Source organism: Drosophila miranda, assembly GCF_003369915.1.
Source record: "Drosophila miranda strain MSH22 chromosome Y unlocalized genomic scaffold, D.miranda_PacBio2.1 Contig_Y2_pilon, whole genome shotgun sequence".
In the NCBI taxonomy this organism is placed as follows: Eukaryota; Metazoa; Arthropoda; class Insecta; order Diptera; family Drosophilidae; genus Drosophila; species Drosophila miranda.
The window spans coordinates 10,686,852-10,700,054 of NW_022881614.1; the positions used below are offsets into that span (position 1 = coordinate 10,686,852).

General features: G+C 45.2%; 2 protein-coding genes and 2 pseudogenes across 3 annotated transcripts; 2 read left to right on the forward strand and 2 right to left on the reverse strand.

Moving 5' to 3' along the window:
* The first annotated feature begins 3,148 nt into the window (after window positions 1–3,148).
* LOC117193751 (leptin receptor gene-related protein-like) lies at window positions 3,149–4,031 on the forward strand. 2 transcript variants are annotated; one of them, XM_033398482.1, is made up of 3 exons: window positions 3,149–3,259; window positions 3,442–3,697; window positions 3,768–4,031. In XM_033398482.1, exons 2-3 carry the CDS (start codon window positions 3,476–3,478, stop codon window positions 3,873–3,875), a joined length of 330 nt encoding a protein of 109 aa, XP_033254373.1. In that variant the 5' UTR covers window positions 3,149–3,259; window positions 3,442–3,475; the 3' UTR covers window positions 3,876–4,031. The 2 variants fall into 2 exon arrangements, with proteins under 2 accessions (XP_033254373.1, XP_033254372.1); XM_033398481.1 differs by lacking the exon at window positions 3,149–3,259 and adding an exon at window positions 3,304–3,383.
* Window positions 4,032–4,923: 892 nt separating this feature from the next.
* Window positions 4,924–8,173, forward strand: LOC117193251 (annotated as a pseudogene).
* On the reverse strand, window positions 8,122–9,365 carry LOC117193252 (annotated as a pseudogene).
* A 2,634-nt stretch (window positions 9,366–11,999) lies between these two features.
* On the reverse strand, window positions 12,000–13,180 carry LOC117192631 (mediator of RNA polymerase II transcription subunit 24-like). The gene is made up of 4 exons (XM_033397356.1): window positions 13,098–13,180; window positions 12,878–13,035; window positions 12,170–12,814; window positions 12,000–12,102 (listed from the first exon to the last, which is right to left on the reverse strand). The coding sequence occupies exons 1-3, from the start codon at window positions 13,131–13,133 to the stop codon at window positions 12,451–12,453; spliced, it is 558 nt and encodes a 185-aa protein (XP_033253247.1). The 5' UTR covers window positions 13,134–13,180; the 3' UTR covers window positions 12,000–12,102; window positions 12,170–12,450.
* Between the last annotated feature and the right edge of the window lie 23 nt (window positions 13,181–13,203).

Sequence of the window (13,203 nt, forward strand, 5' to 3'; positions counted from 1 at the left end):
TTGGGACGAAAGCCTGCCCCAGGATCTACATACGACTTGGATTGAGCTGACTTCGCAGTTGTCGATGGTTAAAAACTTTAAGTTTCCACGTTACGTGCTTCGGCAGCAAGCCAGATTAGAAATGCACGCGTTTTGTGATGCGAGCCAAGCAGCATATGGCGCCTGTGTATACATGCGTTCGGAAGCTCTTGGCATTGTGCAAAGTCATCTCCTATGCTCTAAATCCAGAGTCGCGCCCTTGAAAAGTATGACTATCCCCAAGCTTGAGCTGTCCGCTGCCCTCGTATTAGCCGAACTAGTGTCCACCATAGTTAAGGGATTATCAGCTCCATGCCAAATACATTGCTGGTCGGATTCGTCCATAGCCCTTGCCTGGATTCGAGAATCACCATTGAATTTTAATATATTTGTTTCTAATCGAGTTCAGCGGATTCAGGAGCTCACCGCTGGAATGACTTGGCATCACGTGCCCACAAAGTTGAATCCTGCCGACATCATATCACGTGGATCCACGCCCGCTGAACTAATGGATAGCAGCCTTTGGATCTCTGGACCACCATTCTTGCGTCTTGAGAGCTCAGAGTGGCCTGCAGGCTTGCAATTGCCGACCGATGTACCAGAACGTCGTCATGCAGCATTGGTTGTTTCAAACGAAAGGGATGTATCGTACGATTGCAAATTTCAAAACTCATTCGGATCCATGCAGCGCGTCTTTGCTTACATATATCGATTCTACATTCTCAAGGACAAAGGCATAGCGCGGTCGAAGGGTCAACTTACCGTAATCGACATCAAAAATGGTACGCATTTGCTCATAAGGGCAATACAGCAGCAACAATTTTCGGAAGAGATAAGGGCCCTCGCCAGCAAACAGGCCCTACCCCCAAAAAGCACGATGGCCTCACTGAATCCCTTTCTGGATAGCTTTGGATTGCTGCGTGTTGGAGGCCGCCTCCAAAATGCCGAATTGGACTACGACGCGAAGCACCCGATCCTGCTTCCTAAGGGACATCCTGTCACTGTCTCTATTATTATCTTCTTTCACGAAAGGTTTCTCCACACAGGAGCTCAAGGATTGCTCGGACTGCTTCGGCAAAAGTTCTGGCCTATTGGTGGACGCAAATATGTTGCGGGAATCATTCGCAAATGTGTTAGATGCTTTCGTTTGAAGCCAGTGCTGAGGGAACATATCATGGGAAACTTGCCTGCGGATCGCGTAAGGACTAATCCAGCATTCCACACAACGGGCGTTGATTTTTGCGGACCCTTTTATCACAAGTCGGAAGTCAGAAGCAGGCCTCCTATCAAATGTTACATCGCTGTCTTCGTATGCTTTAGCACCAAAGCAACTCATTTGGAAGTCGTTCGGGATCTATCTACAGAATTCTTTCTGGCAGCATTAAGGCGTTTTATAAGTCTACGTCCCAAACCTCGAATCATCTGGTCAGACAACGCTACAAATTTTGTAGGAGCAAAAAATGAGCTTTTGGAGCTTCGGCAAATGTTCCTCAGCGATCCTCATACGTCGGCTGTGTCACATCTCTGCGTTTCTAGTGGAATCGACTGGAAATTCATCCCCCCTCGCTCACCTTATTTTGGGGGTTTGTGGGAGGCGGCTGTTAAAGCAGCTAAATATCATTTTCATCGCATCGTCGGGACCTACATTGCTCTTGATGAAATTCAGACCTTGGCTTGTGAAATCTCTGCTTTGTTAAATTCCCGTCCGCTTTATGCAATTACAGAAAGTCCCGATGATCTAGATGTGCTCACGCCAAACCACTTTCTCAATGGAGCCCCGAAAGCTGCATTCGACGAGCCAGATGTGGCGCATCTCCGGGTCAACCTACTTAGTCGATGGCAGCGGCTGTGTCAAATGAAGCAGGCGTTTTGGAGAAAATGGAGCACGGCGTATCTTTCGATTCTTCAGGAGCGGAGCAAGTGGCGGTCATCGTCTCCAAACATCAAGCTAGGAGCGCTCGTCATGATCAAGGAGGAAACGCTGCCACCATTAAGGTGGCCGCTTGGCCGCATTGAGAGCGTCATCCCAGGAAAAGATGGAACCATCAGAGTAGCCGTCATCCGCACTCAAAAAGGCCTTTTCAAGAGGGCCGTTGGAAAAATAGCGGTTCTGCCCCTTCAGGATGGATCTGTTGAAAGCCTTTGCCTTCCAACGGGGGGTGAATGTTCGGAGCAGAACCCAGCCGATTAGCTGCTTGCCAAATAGCACCTAATTCTTCGGCCCTCAGCCGCTTATTTTGTTTGTTACTTATGTCTATGTCACTCATTTGTTTGTTAAAGCTCTGCGCTTGCTTGCCCTGCTAAACGCTCTCTGCCAGCTCGCTCTTCGCTATCTCCGCTCTGCGTCTGCCTACCGACGTCGGCCGAGCGAAGCTGCGCTTAGCGATCGGAGCGGCAATGTAAAGGGCAGGCAAGCCACACTTGCAATTTGGATGTCACGCATTAAAGAACATATCGTAATTTTATTTCTGCGCCGAGTTTTATTTAATTCGAAATAATTAGTCGGCCGATTGGGGATAAAAAACATTATCTCCACAATCGCCTTGCTGTTGTATTTTAAAATTGTTTTTAAAATTTTTAAATTTTCAAATTACTGCGAAGATGTCGTTCAATGAATGATGTCGCGTATTTGGGAATATATTATATATACAGAACTTATCGAGCTGGATAGAACAGCGAACTCCTTCCTTCATTTCAGCAGGTCGTCCCCTCCAATTCCCAGGAGGCTATTTTATTTTATTATTTTTATTATTATAATTTTTTCTCGTTGATCACCTGTTTAAATAAAAAGGGATTATATCGGTATATTTTGAAACTGTGACGTATAAATCGGTATAATTGTGAGAGTCGGACGGTATATTCTATAACTGATTCCGGGGTGACGGTTTACGGTATTTTTAATACTTTTCGGTATTTTTTGAGGTCAAAATTGAACCGACCGAATGGTATATTTTGTCAATTTCATCAATCTATTAAATTCCATTTTCAACGGCATATAGAAATCAAATAAAAGCAAGTATATAGAATAGGCCAGTCAAGTATAAAATTGATTCACTAATCGGATAAAATTTAGACAGTAATATTCCACGGAATATCAAAATCGTATATTTTTAAGATGAGACGGTATATGGTGGTATATTTCTGAGGGTCGGACGGTATATTCTATAACTGAGTCACGGCGACGACAAAGAAAAAAAAAATTATAAACAAAAAACATTACAAACAATGGCTACTTTAAAAGGTAATTAAGCATAGTAAAGACCATGGCCAATAATTCGAAATTCAATTATCTCTCCTTCCATGCGATTTCTGCACGTGACTGCTTTCTTATTGGACGGGCACTGTCTCGGAAAACACAATACAGCGTAAGACTGAGGCACCCACCCCCTGCTGCTTGAACTAACTTTTGATGGTACCTTTCAGGTTGATTATCTGCGCATTTCTCACATGCCTGGGAATGACCTTTCTAATCTTGGCCTGTGCGGTGCCCACCCCAAAGATATACTACTCGTTCTTTGTCCTGTTGTTCTACGCACTGTCGGTGCTGCCAGTTTTCATAGCCAAGCGAACAACGCCGGTGAATGAGACAAATCCAAAGACAGAGTTTGCCCTGTTCCTCACGGCCGGTATGGTACTGAGTGCCTTTGCCTTGCCCATCGTTCTAGCCCACTCGGCGGTGGTGAGTAACTGTAACTTACAGTTGCTGAATAGATAAAGGATATTCATATTCCCCTTTCTCTCCTGGATAGATCACTTGGACAGCGTGCACATTGACATTAATTAGCAATGTTATCAATTATGCGACCATTTTCGGCTATGCCATGCACGATGAGGAACAATATGGAAGTATGTTCTAGGCGGAGGCTGTGAACTAAACGAATTTTACTAGTAAGCACGCATTCTGCACACTTCCTTGCAGACATCAACCAATCTCATATACATATAACCAAGTGTATTCAACATAACATAAACGGCACTCAAAATAAACAAGTAGTTGAAATTTGGCGTCGAAATTGAGTTGAAGGTAAACGGTATATATGGTATATTTATTTAATGAAATTATATTTAATTTACATGAAAACAATGAGTTTTCATTCCATAGATTTGTATGGAGTAAATTATGTATAATGCATAATACTCATGGGGAAATAGGATATTATAAAATTGATGAAATGTTTGTCATCTTAGGCTGCAATGAATTCAGAAACAAGTCAGTCTCTCAACGAAATTTTGCAGATTATGGTCTTACATAGACCAAGAAGACCAAGGTATCGGGATTGAGATATAAATACAGAAGTCATAAGAAAACATAATTCTTTGTAAAAGTCATTATTGATAAGTTTTCAAAGCAGCATGGAAAATAGAATTTTAGCATTAATTAAAGGAAGTATACATATATAGTATGTACATAGGTACCATTTAAAAACTATACATTTCTGTTGACCTTCTTTGCCTAAACCTTAATTAATAAACAATCCAATAAAAAAGAGTCATTAAAATTAGTCAATCTTATAGAAAATTGATTCATCAATCGGATAAAATTATGAATTTAAGACAGGGTGGTATTAAGCTAGTAATTTTCAACCCAATATCAAAATCGAGGAATATGGTTTCCGTTCATGGATCGAGAACGATTAACCCATCGTGGACCATCCATCGAAAATTATGAAGCTTGAGAGATATCGTTGTTTTATTTTAAATAAACAGGAAAGATATGATGGATCTAAAAGAATAATTTACAAACAGTACTGTTTTAAAAAATTTAACTCAAGTTGTTCAATTTTTTAAATAAAGTGATGCTGAGTGGGTTTAGTTTGTTGCTTGCATCGGTATATTTACGGTATATTTTAAAAATTGGGATGGTATATTTCGGTATATTTCTGAGGGACGACGGCGTTCACAGGACGACGTCACTTAATTAATTTTTAAATGAATAGATTCGGATTGGTAAATAAAAATCCGGAGTACAAAGGCCCTACTACTCTGAGAAGACCTAACTTTTTTGAGAAAAATATGGAGAAGCAACCAAACGAGGACGAAGGCGAAGAGCAAAGCGAAAACGATGAATTTGAGGACGACTTGCAATTGGAAACGAGTAGCCAGGATCTGGATACAGAAGACGAAATGATCCCGTCGCAGCTTAACATTTTGCCGAGCATGCCTTCCGACGATGCCCCAATGCGCAAGTATTCATTCAAACTTAAGCACGATGAATCTGGGTAAATTATAGATCAACGACATAAATTGAAGGTATAATTTAATTTTGGTTTTTCCAACTAAAGCAATATTCTCACTGTACATCATACGGTGAAGGAGGAGGGCCAGCTACTGCGCATCCAGATTGCAGCATGCTGCTTCAGTGACCAGAGCAATAAATTGGTGGTCATTGACAAGCGGTAAGATCAGGACGAGCTTGAAAAGTATCCCTGGCTATAATGCGATTTTTTTTCCTCAGCGGCAACATCTTCGTCTTTGATTTTGTTAGCAAACGCTATTGGCGTCTCAGTATTCGCATGCCCAAGGCGAAGCTGATCCGCCCGTCGCCCCTGCACAGGAACGACTACATTGTGGGCAATAAATTGGGTCAAATTTACACTATCGATGTAGACAACTCGATTGTGTCTACCTGCGGCGAGGTCTGCAGTTGGAGGTCTCAGCTGGAGCAGTGGCCTGAAAGGCTCTCGTAAGTACACGACTCTGATGCGCTTTGGACGCGAAGCAGTCTTGGTGAATCTCGAAACTCTGCGGGTTTCGCATCAGCTGGAGTTTGATGAGTCGCGCTATACATTGAAATTTGCTGGGTACCTGCCAAACTCGGATCAGTTTCTCACGTGTTTCACCAACGATTCGCTGCACGTTTGGTCTACCCACTCCTTGGGCACCTTGCGGTCAGCCCTGCCCATAAAGGCAAGAGACCGCAGACTGAGGCTGCTGTCCGCTGGAAAATCCGTGCCAGAGATCACCCTGCGTGGCCCTATCGACAGTGATGTTGAGCATGAGCTGGCGTTCGAGTGTCAGGACCACGACTTTGCCGATGGTCTCTTGCTCGGCTATTGCTTCACACCTGATGGCAACAAGCTTTGTTTAAGCACCTTAGATAGCTATTTTCTCATGCTAAGCACGGCTTCCTTTGATCTGGAGAAAATTTACCGGCTGTCTGACTTCGTTTTGAAGACACTGGCTTTCCTTGTGCAGCCCAAGGAGCGAATTTTGTTCGGCATAACAGGCAGGAATCAAGCTGTGATGCTAGACTTGGCACACACGGATCAAAAGTTCATTGTGCAGCGCTCGAATGCGACCAGCTTAAGCTTGAGTCGGGATGGAAAGTTGCTCAGCATCATCTCTAAATGCGGCGAGGTAAATGTGTGGTCCACTTGCCGCCTCTTCAATGCACTGCAGGCCCAGACAAACTGCCTCAGCAAACTGAAGTGCACGTTCAAACAGCTGCCACCTCTTCCCACCTGCATTGTCAGCGGCTGCATGAACCAAGAGGTGCGACATCTACTTAAGCGCGATCGCCTGAAAGCCATGATCAAGGAATACGGCTGCTACCCGGAGAAATATCGGTTTCTTATATGGACGTCTCTCCTGGAGATTCCTTGCAATGGAAGCCAGTTCCAGTCCCTCATTAAACTGGGTACACCGCCAAATGTCAGAAATCAAGGTAGAAATCTTCAAATCCGGAATGATGCACATAGACGTGGAGTTATAAAAGTTTGGGGCTGTCTTTCCCAGTGGTGCAAGGTCATTGCCTATGCGAACTTTATGCCGCATTTGATCTACCCGTTTGTGAAACAGTTTCCCAAAAACGGCCTGGTGGCCTTTGAAGTTCTTGTGACTCTCATCCTAAACCATTTTCAATTGTGGTTCGAGTTCCATCCCCCATCCAACTATCTGGCCATGTGTGAGAATCTCCTGCAGCGCAGCGACGAGATGCTTTGCAAGTACTACAAGTCTCTAGAGGTGACGCCAAAGGAGTATGCCTGGTCTATGCTCAGCAATGCCTTTGCTGAGGTCCTAGAGGAGCAGCTGTGGCTCATTTTATGGGACAATATAGTCACAGAGCAAACCTTTTTCCCAATATTCCTGGTAGTGGCCTACAATCTGATTCAGCGAGAGATTATCCTTCGGCTGTCAGACAAGCAGGCCATTGTCGCATTCTTTCACGATCAAAATCCGGTTGATATGTGCAAGCTCCTTTGTAAAGCGCGCAAACTGGCGGCCAAATGTGATCCCACCCAGCATCCTCAGCGCTTTATTCAACGATTTACTCCCATACCCAAGGGTTTATATCCCAAATTCCTGAAGTATCCAAGCGAATGGATTGAGCAGCAAGAGGAACAGACGGATAAGATCATCAAGTCCCACCAGGAAATTGATGCACGCATAAGAGAACTAGAACTGGAGGAGGTCAAGATGATGGAGCGTTTTGAAAACGGGCTCAAGCAGGAGGAGCACGCTCGTCGCGTAAAGAAAATGGAGGAACTCTATGCGCACACCATCCAGCGAGAGGAGGAGCGGCTCACCTGCCAGCGGAAAATGCTGATTACTTCCCAAATGGAGGTTCGCCGGCGGAAGAGTGAGGTCATCACAAAGCTGCAAGAGTCCGAGCAGCGACGCAAGGTCATCGAAATGGAGAAGGACATAGACCTTCTTATGCATACCATCGAGCGGGAGAGGCGATGCCACAACCAAGAGATGCAGCTGGCCGAGGACGAGATTCACAACCAGGAAATGGACCTCTTGGCACAGCGCTACATCAATGAGTGCGAGGGTGCTCCTTTGTCCCAGAAGTTCTACGATAATATTCAAAAACTGCGCCAGGAGCGGGACCATCTGCAGAAAAACTTGCACAAGGTTTGTTCTTCTTATTCCTTCTGTCTGTTTAATTGATCTCTTTCTTCCAGATGACCATGGAAATAGTTCAGCCTGCGGATTCATCATCGCAAATGATATCACCGCTTTTGGCTATCGAAAACTCCATTACGGAAATCCTGCGGGAGTTCTCAGACATAATAAGCACTGATAGGTCAGGAGCGTGAAAGCAATACTTCTCAGAGGAAAGCGCAAGAAGGCCTTATTGTACAAATAAATAATGTCGAAGCTATAATTATTATCATGGCACCATAGCATACAAATAAATATTTACATAAAATCAAACCCACTGGGATAGGTTGCATCTTAGGGGCAAAGGCATTCTGTGCATGTTACTTTATATCCACACTCGTAATTTGTGCAGACGAAGGCACTAGCATACTGGGGACATTGATGAGCAGGTGAATGCTCGATGGAGGAATTTTTAGTTGATTTGCCACAACTGCAAGAAAAGTCGAGAATTACAAGGGATTTAAGTGGAAAGTATATCAAATAATACCACCAGCCATGCTGCTGTTGTGCTGATTCAGTTCCTTCTCAAGCCTGGCTATCCTCTCGCGCAGATCCTGATTCTGCTGCTGCAATTGAGCGTTTTGCTTCCGAAGGTCCTTCTGCTCGTTGCGCATCTTGTTCCTGTAGCGGCTGGCAGCCGCTCGACGCCGCTCCATGCAATCCCCGTCCCGATCCGGCTTTGCTCTTACACTTTTTGGCTGTTCAGAGAAGATACGCTTTTGGTTGTTGCTGTGGATAATGGCCTTCAGGCACCAGGCACCCAACGGGGCCGGGGTATTGCGCCTTGTGCTGGGCTTGGGAAGTATGAACGGGCGTCCGGATTGCCCGGGAATGGAACTGGTAAGGTGTTTTCCACTAGGGGGTTCTGTTGCCATGGGCACCGTCTGTGCAGGCAGTACCCAAGCAATAACTTGGGGTTGTATCAACTGTATGGGGAGCGGATCTTCAGCGCAGACTGCTGTCGTAGCTGTGGTGGTGGGCCAGCAGCTGCTCCACATCTATCGAACTGCAGCTCTCGCTTCACATTACCGTTCCAACCGGGACGGGAGGCGGGGCAGTAGTGTGGACCGAAACCGTCTCCAGGGGGACTCGCCATCATTCTGTGGAGCTTCTGGACGATTTGGCGTGCCACTCACGTTCTGTTCTGCCGCACGCTGGAATCCAATGTCGAAGGGATTGACATGCTGCAGGTCCTCAAAGAGGCCCACTTCGTCGCAGTTCTTGATGAGGCGCGTGGGTGTGGGCGTTTGATCGGCAGCAAACAGGTTCTCCTTTTGTCCCAAGGACAGATTCAACGTCATGTCATGCTTGGGCTGTTGCCCGTAGCTCTCGTAGCAGGGCCCATCCTCCCCCGAGGTCTTTGTCCCAAAGTCGGCAAACGAGACGCTGGCCAGGTCCCCGATGCCAGCGGAGTTCTCCATGACGAATAGAAAATGGCCAGAACCACTAACCATACAGTATAATAACCAAACCTAATATGTGTCTGATTTAAGCGATGTAATAATCATCACATCATCAGAACAGGAAGAAGTAAGATCCTTAGGAGATAAATATAAACATAATCCGGCACATCATCACATTGAATTATTCCTTATTTTTGTACCAGACTCTTGGCAGTTCTTTTCGCCTTGTTGGCTAATAAGCTACCAGACATTGATTCCGTGTTTTTATTCGTGTTCCTTGCGGGTTTTTGTTTGATGGCGACGCGCGAAGTAGCTTTTATGGTTTGTCTCAGTCTCGGTCTCGTCCTTGTCTGTCTGTCAGGGTCCTCCCGTCGCCTTGTTGCTGAATGTTCCCCGTCTGTGTCTACTAGTTCATTTACGGCCTTTTACTACAGTTTTTATGCTGGCTTATTAAATGGAAAATAAATGCGGGCCGGGACCGCACGAGATGGGAAGGGATGGGACGTTTATGTATAAGTACGAGTATATATTTGTACATATGTACATACCTACTATAAGTATATTTATTTGGCTTTGACTGAGGTCAGTTATTTTTGGGGTTCTTTTGTGTTTTGTATGGTGTGCCTTTTGGGACCCTTGTTAACCTTCCTTTTCTTTATGGAATTCTGTGTGTACACATTTATTCCATTTTATGGTTTTTGTTTTATGCTTATGTAAGCCTTGGCCTTCAAATGATTTTAAATCTTACACAAAACTTTGAAGAGCAAGAGTGTGAGCTTTCGCCCTTTAAAGCACTTCCAGATAATACTCATGTGGAGGTATAGATTTTTGCATTGATTGAATGAGTGGGAACAACAGTCGCCGACTGGGATTATGGGTGCCACGGAAGGGGTTCGGGATTTGGGATTCTGCAGAGACATACGCAGACATAGCTTTCCAACACAACACAAAAAAAGCCTAGACAAATCCTGGAACCCCTTTACGTCTCTCTCTCTTTCCGTGTGCGAGTCCCCGTTGTCACTCATATCAATCGAAGTGGTACTACTTTTGATTAAAATTTTCCGACCCAACCCCAACGCCAACCCCACATATCCGGTAAACCCTTTGGTTTCCCTGCTTTTAATTGTGGTTTTTAATAATTCTTTGGTGGCTTGGTCCCACATTGGATGGCGGCAGTACATTGGGAGTCCATCCAAAATCTGCATTTGTTATGTTTGATTTGTCTCTGGCTCATGGTTCTCTGTTCCCTTTTGTCAGATTCGAAATGAAGCATTAAATATTTGGCCGTCTGCGAAAACAAAAGCAAATAACGTATGTTTTTTATTGTGTTTTAATATTCATGTGGCTGTATTTTTGTTTTACACATTTTCGATAACAGAAGGATGCATGGCTTTTGGTTTTTTGGGGGGCCTTGTTTAGTACTTGAGAAATGAGCATTTTTAGTAGTGTTGTGTTGCTCATGAGTGAGTGAACAAAAAAGAGTTGTTCACTTAAGTGAGCAACTGAACATGTTCCTTCCAAGCTATTCTTTTTTGTTCACTTGTTCTTTGTTGTTCACTTGTTCTTTGTTTTTCACTTGTTCTTTTTTGCTCACTTGTTCTTTGTTCTTCACTTGTTCATTTTTGTTCACTTGTTCTTTACTCACTTCTTGCGCAATTTTGATCCTCAAAGGGCATTTTGCGATCTGTCAGCTGTTGCTCATATTTGCGTTTACTTCACACTATTTGTATTACCGGCAATGCTGTTTACTCTTTCAAATATTCTGTATGTCGCTAAATTGAAAGTATAGTGAAATTTGGAACCATCTGTGCATGAATAGTGAACAACTGAGTGAGCAAGTCAGCAACTGAGCAAGTGAGCAACAGAGCAACTGAGCAAGTGAGCAACTGAGCAAGTGAGTAACTGAGCAATCTAAGAGAGCAAGTGAGCAATATGAGTGAGTTGACTCACTTACTAAAAAAGAACAAGTGAACATGTTCACCAAAATGAGCAATGTTTGAAAACCGAAAACCTGCCCATATTTCGAGTACTCAGTGCGGAATGTTATAGTTTGGCTGGTTGCGCAGACGGAGAAGCTGAAGAGACGTCGCTTTATGTTGTCCAAAATGCTCTTCACGTCCGCCGACGAGAGGGTCTCTTGCTCCCAGGCAATCAGCACATGATGCAGCACTCCTGGCAGATTCAGGCAGGTCTCTTGCCAGCTCAAAGAGCACGGCTTCAGTTGTGCCGCCTTCGGCTTGCTCAGGCTGAGTAGCAGCTCATCCACCATGCTGTCATCGCAGAGCGCCAATATCTGGCGCGGAATCTTAAGCTTGTTTCGCTCCACCATGCACTCTCTCACCCACTTCTCAAAGAAGGAGTCCCCGCGGTCGGACAGTACCACCTGAAATAAAGGAAACTCAATAAATATATCCTAAATTTTCACCGAGTATTCATTACATCTGAGCCATAGGTCTGCACGATACTTGTTAGCATCAGAAAGGAGACATCAAACAGTGTGGAGCGCGTGACACAGAGCTTGCCGAGCTCCGCAGGAACCGGCTTGGAGTTCTCATTGCACTGAATCAGCCGAGAGACAAACGTCTTCAGGCGTCCGTCCACAGTGGCCACCGACAGGATCAACTCGAAGCTGTTCCCCACCGGCACCTGGCACAGAACATTCACCATGTCCTGCACTTTATTCGTGCACAGGGTCTTCAGCACACCCGAGAGGGGAACCTCTGCGCGTTTGATTATGTTGGAAGGCGTCTGCTGGCCATTGTCGCACTTTTTAAGCAGCAGCGAGGCAGCTTCTCTGTAGACGATAATTCGTTATTAGAAAACATTCTTCGGGGGAAAAATCTTGCATCGAGAAATCTTACCGCTGGCTGGCAAACTTTTTCACATGCACATCGTTTACAAGCTGCTGTTTGGTCTAGTCATTGAGCAAGAATTCAATCATATTGCACGAGCATTTGGTGTCCATAAAGTCGAGCAGTAGATTATCCTGAATGAGCAGCTCCAAGACCTCTACTAGCTCTTGTATATAATCAGAAGGGGGCGGCTGCTCTCCGGGCAAACGCTGCAGGGCATGCAATTGTTTGATAATATACGGCCAGCAGAGGTTGGATACAGTAGGAGATCTTCTCTGCCGGCAGCACATTCAGCTTTTGCAAATCCAAATGTGAGACATCAATGTAGGCGAACTGTTGCAGCTGCTGCTCCACTCCGGGGAGCTGAGAGTGAAATTGGAGTTGGTGAGGGATCCCTTGATGGCCGCATACTTGTCCCGTATCTTTCCGTGGCACTCGAACTCCTCGCGAGAGCCCACATAGAGCATGGAAAGCATGAACTGATGCTGGCTAATCCGATCAATAACCACACAGGTCTGGTCCAGCATATACGACTGCTCGGCGCTTATCTCCCCGTACAGCTCATAGTGCTGGACCGTGCGGGCAAAGATCTGGAGCAGCCAGTAGATCAGCTGGACCACAGCGCCCGGCAGCACAGCCTCCTCCGATTTGATGCTTCAAAGCACTGTTGATTCGATTAGAGGGATTATTGATAACAGATTAGAGAGAGATACTCACCGACAGGTCACACCATCCACAATGCTAACTAGAAACTCCAGCAGCGATGTGATGCAGTAGATACGCTCCAGTTTATCATATCTGGCTATGCAGCGGAGCACTGCGGCATGCGAGACGAGGTGGGCACACAACGAGTGCTTCAGGTAGTTGAGTACCAGCTGAGAGGACAAAAATCATAATGGTTTAAGTTAAGGTCAAATATCAAGGAGGTAACACTCACTGGATTGGCTGTGGAGCCAATCAGCGCCTGCTGCATGAGGCAATCGGCCAAATTGTACACATCCCCACTGACGCCTCGGGGCAGCACCTGAAAATCGGAGGCCCAA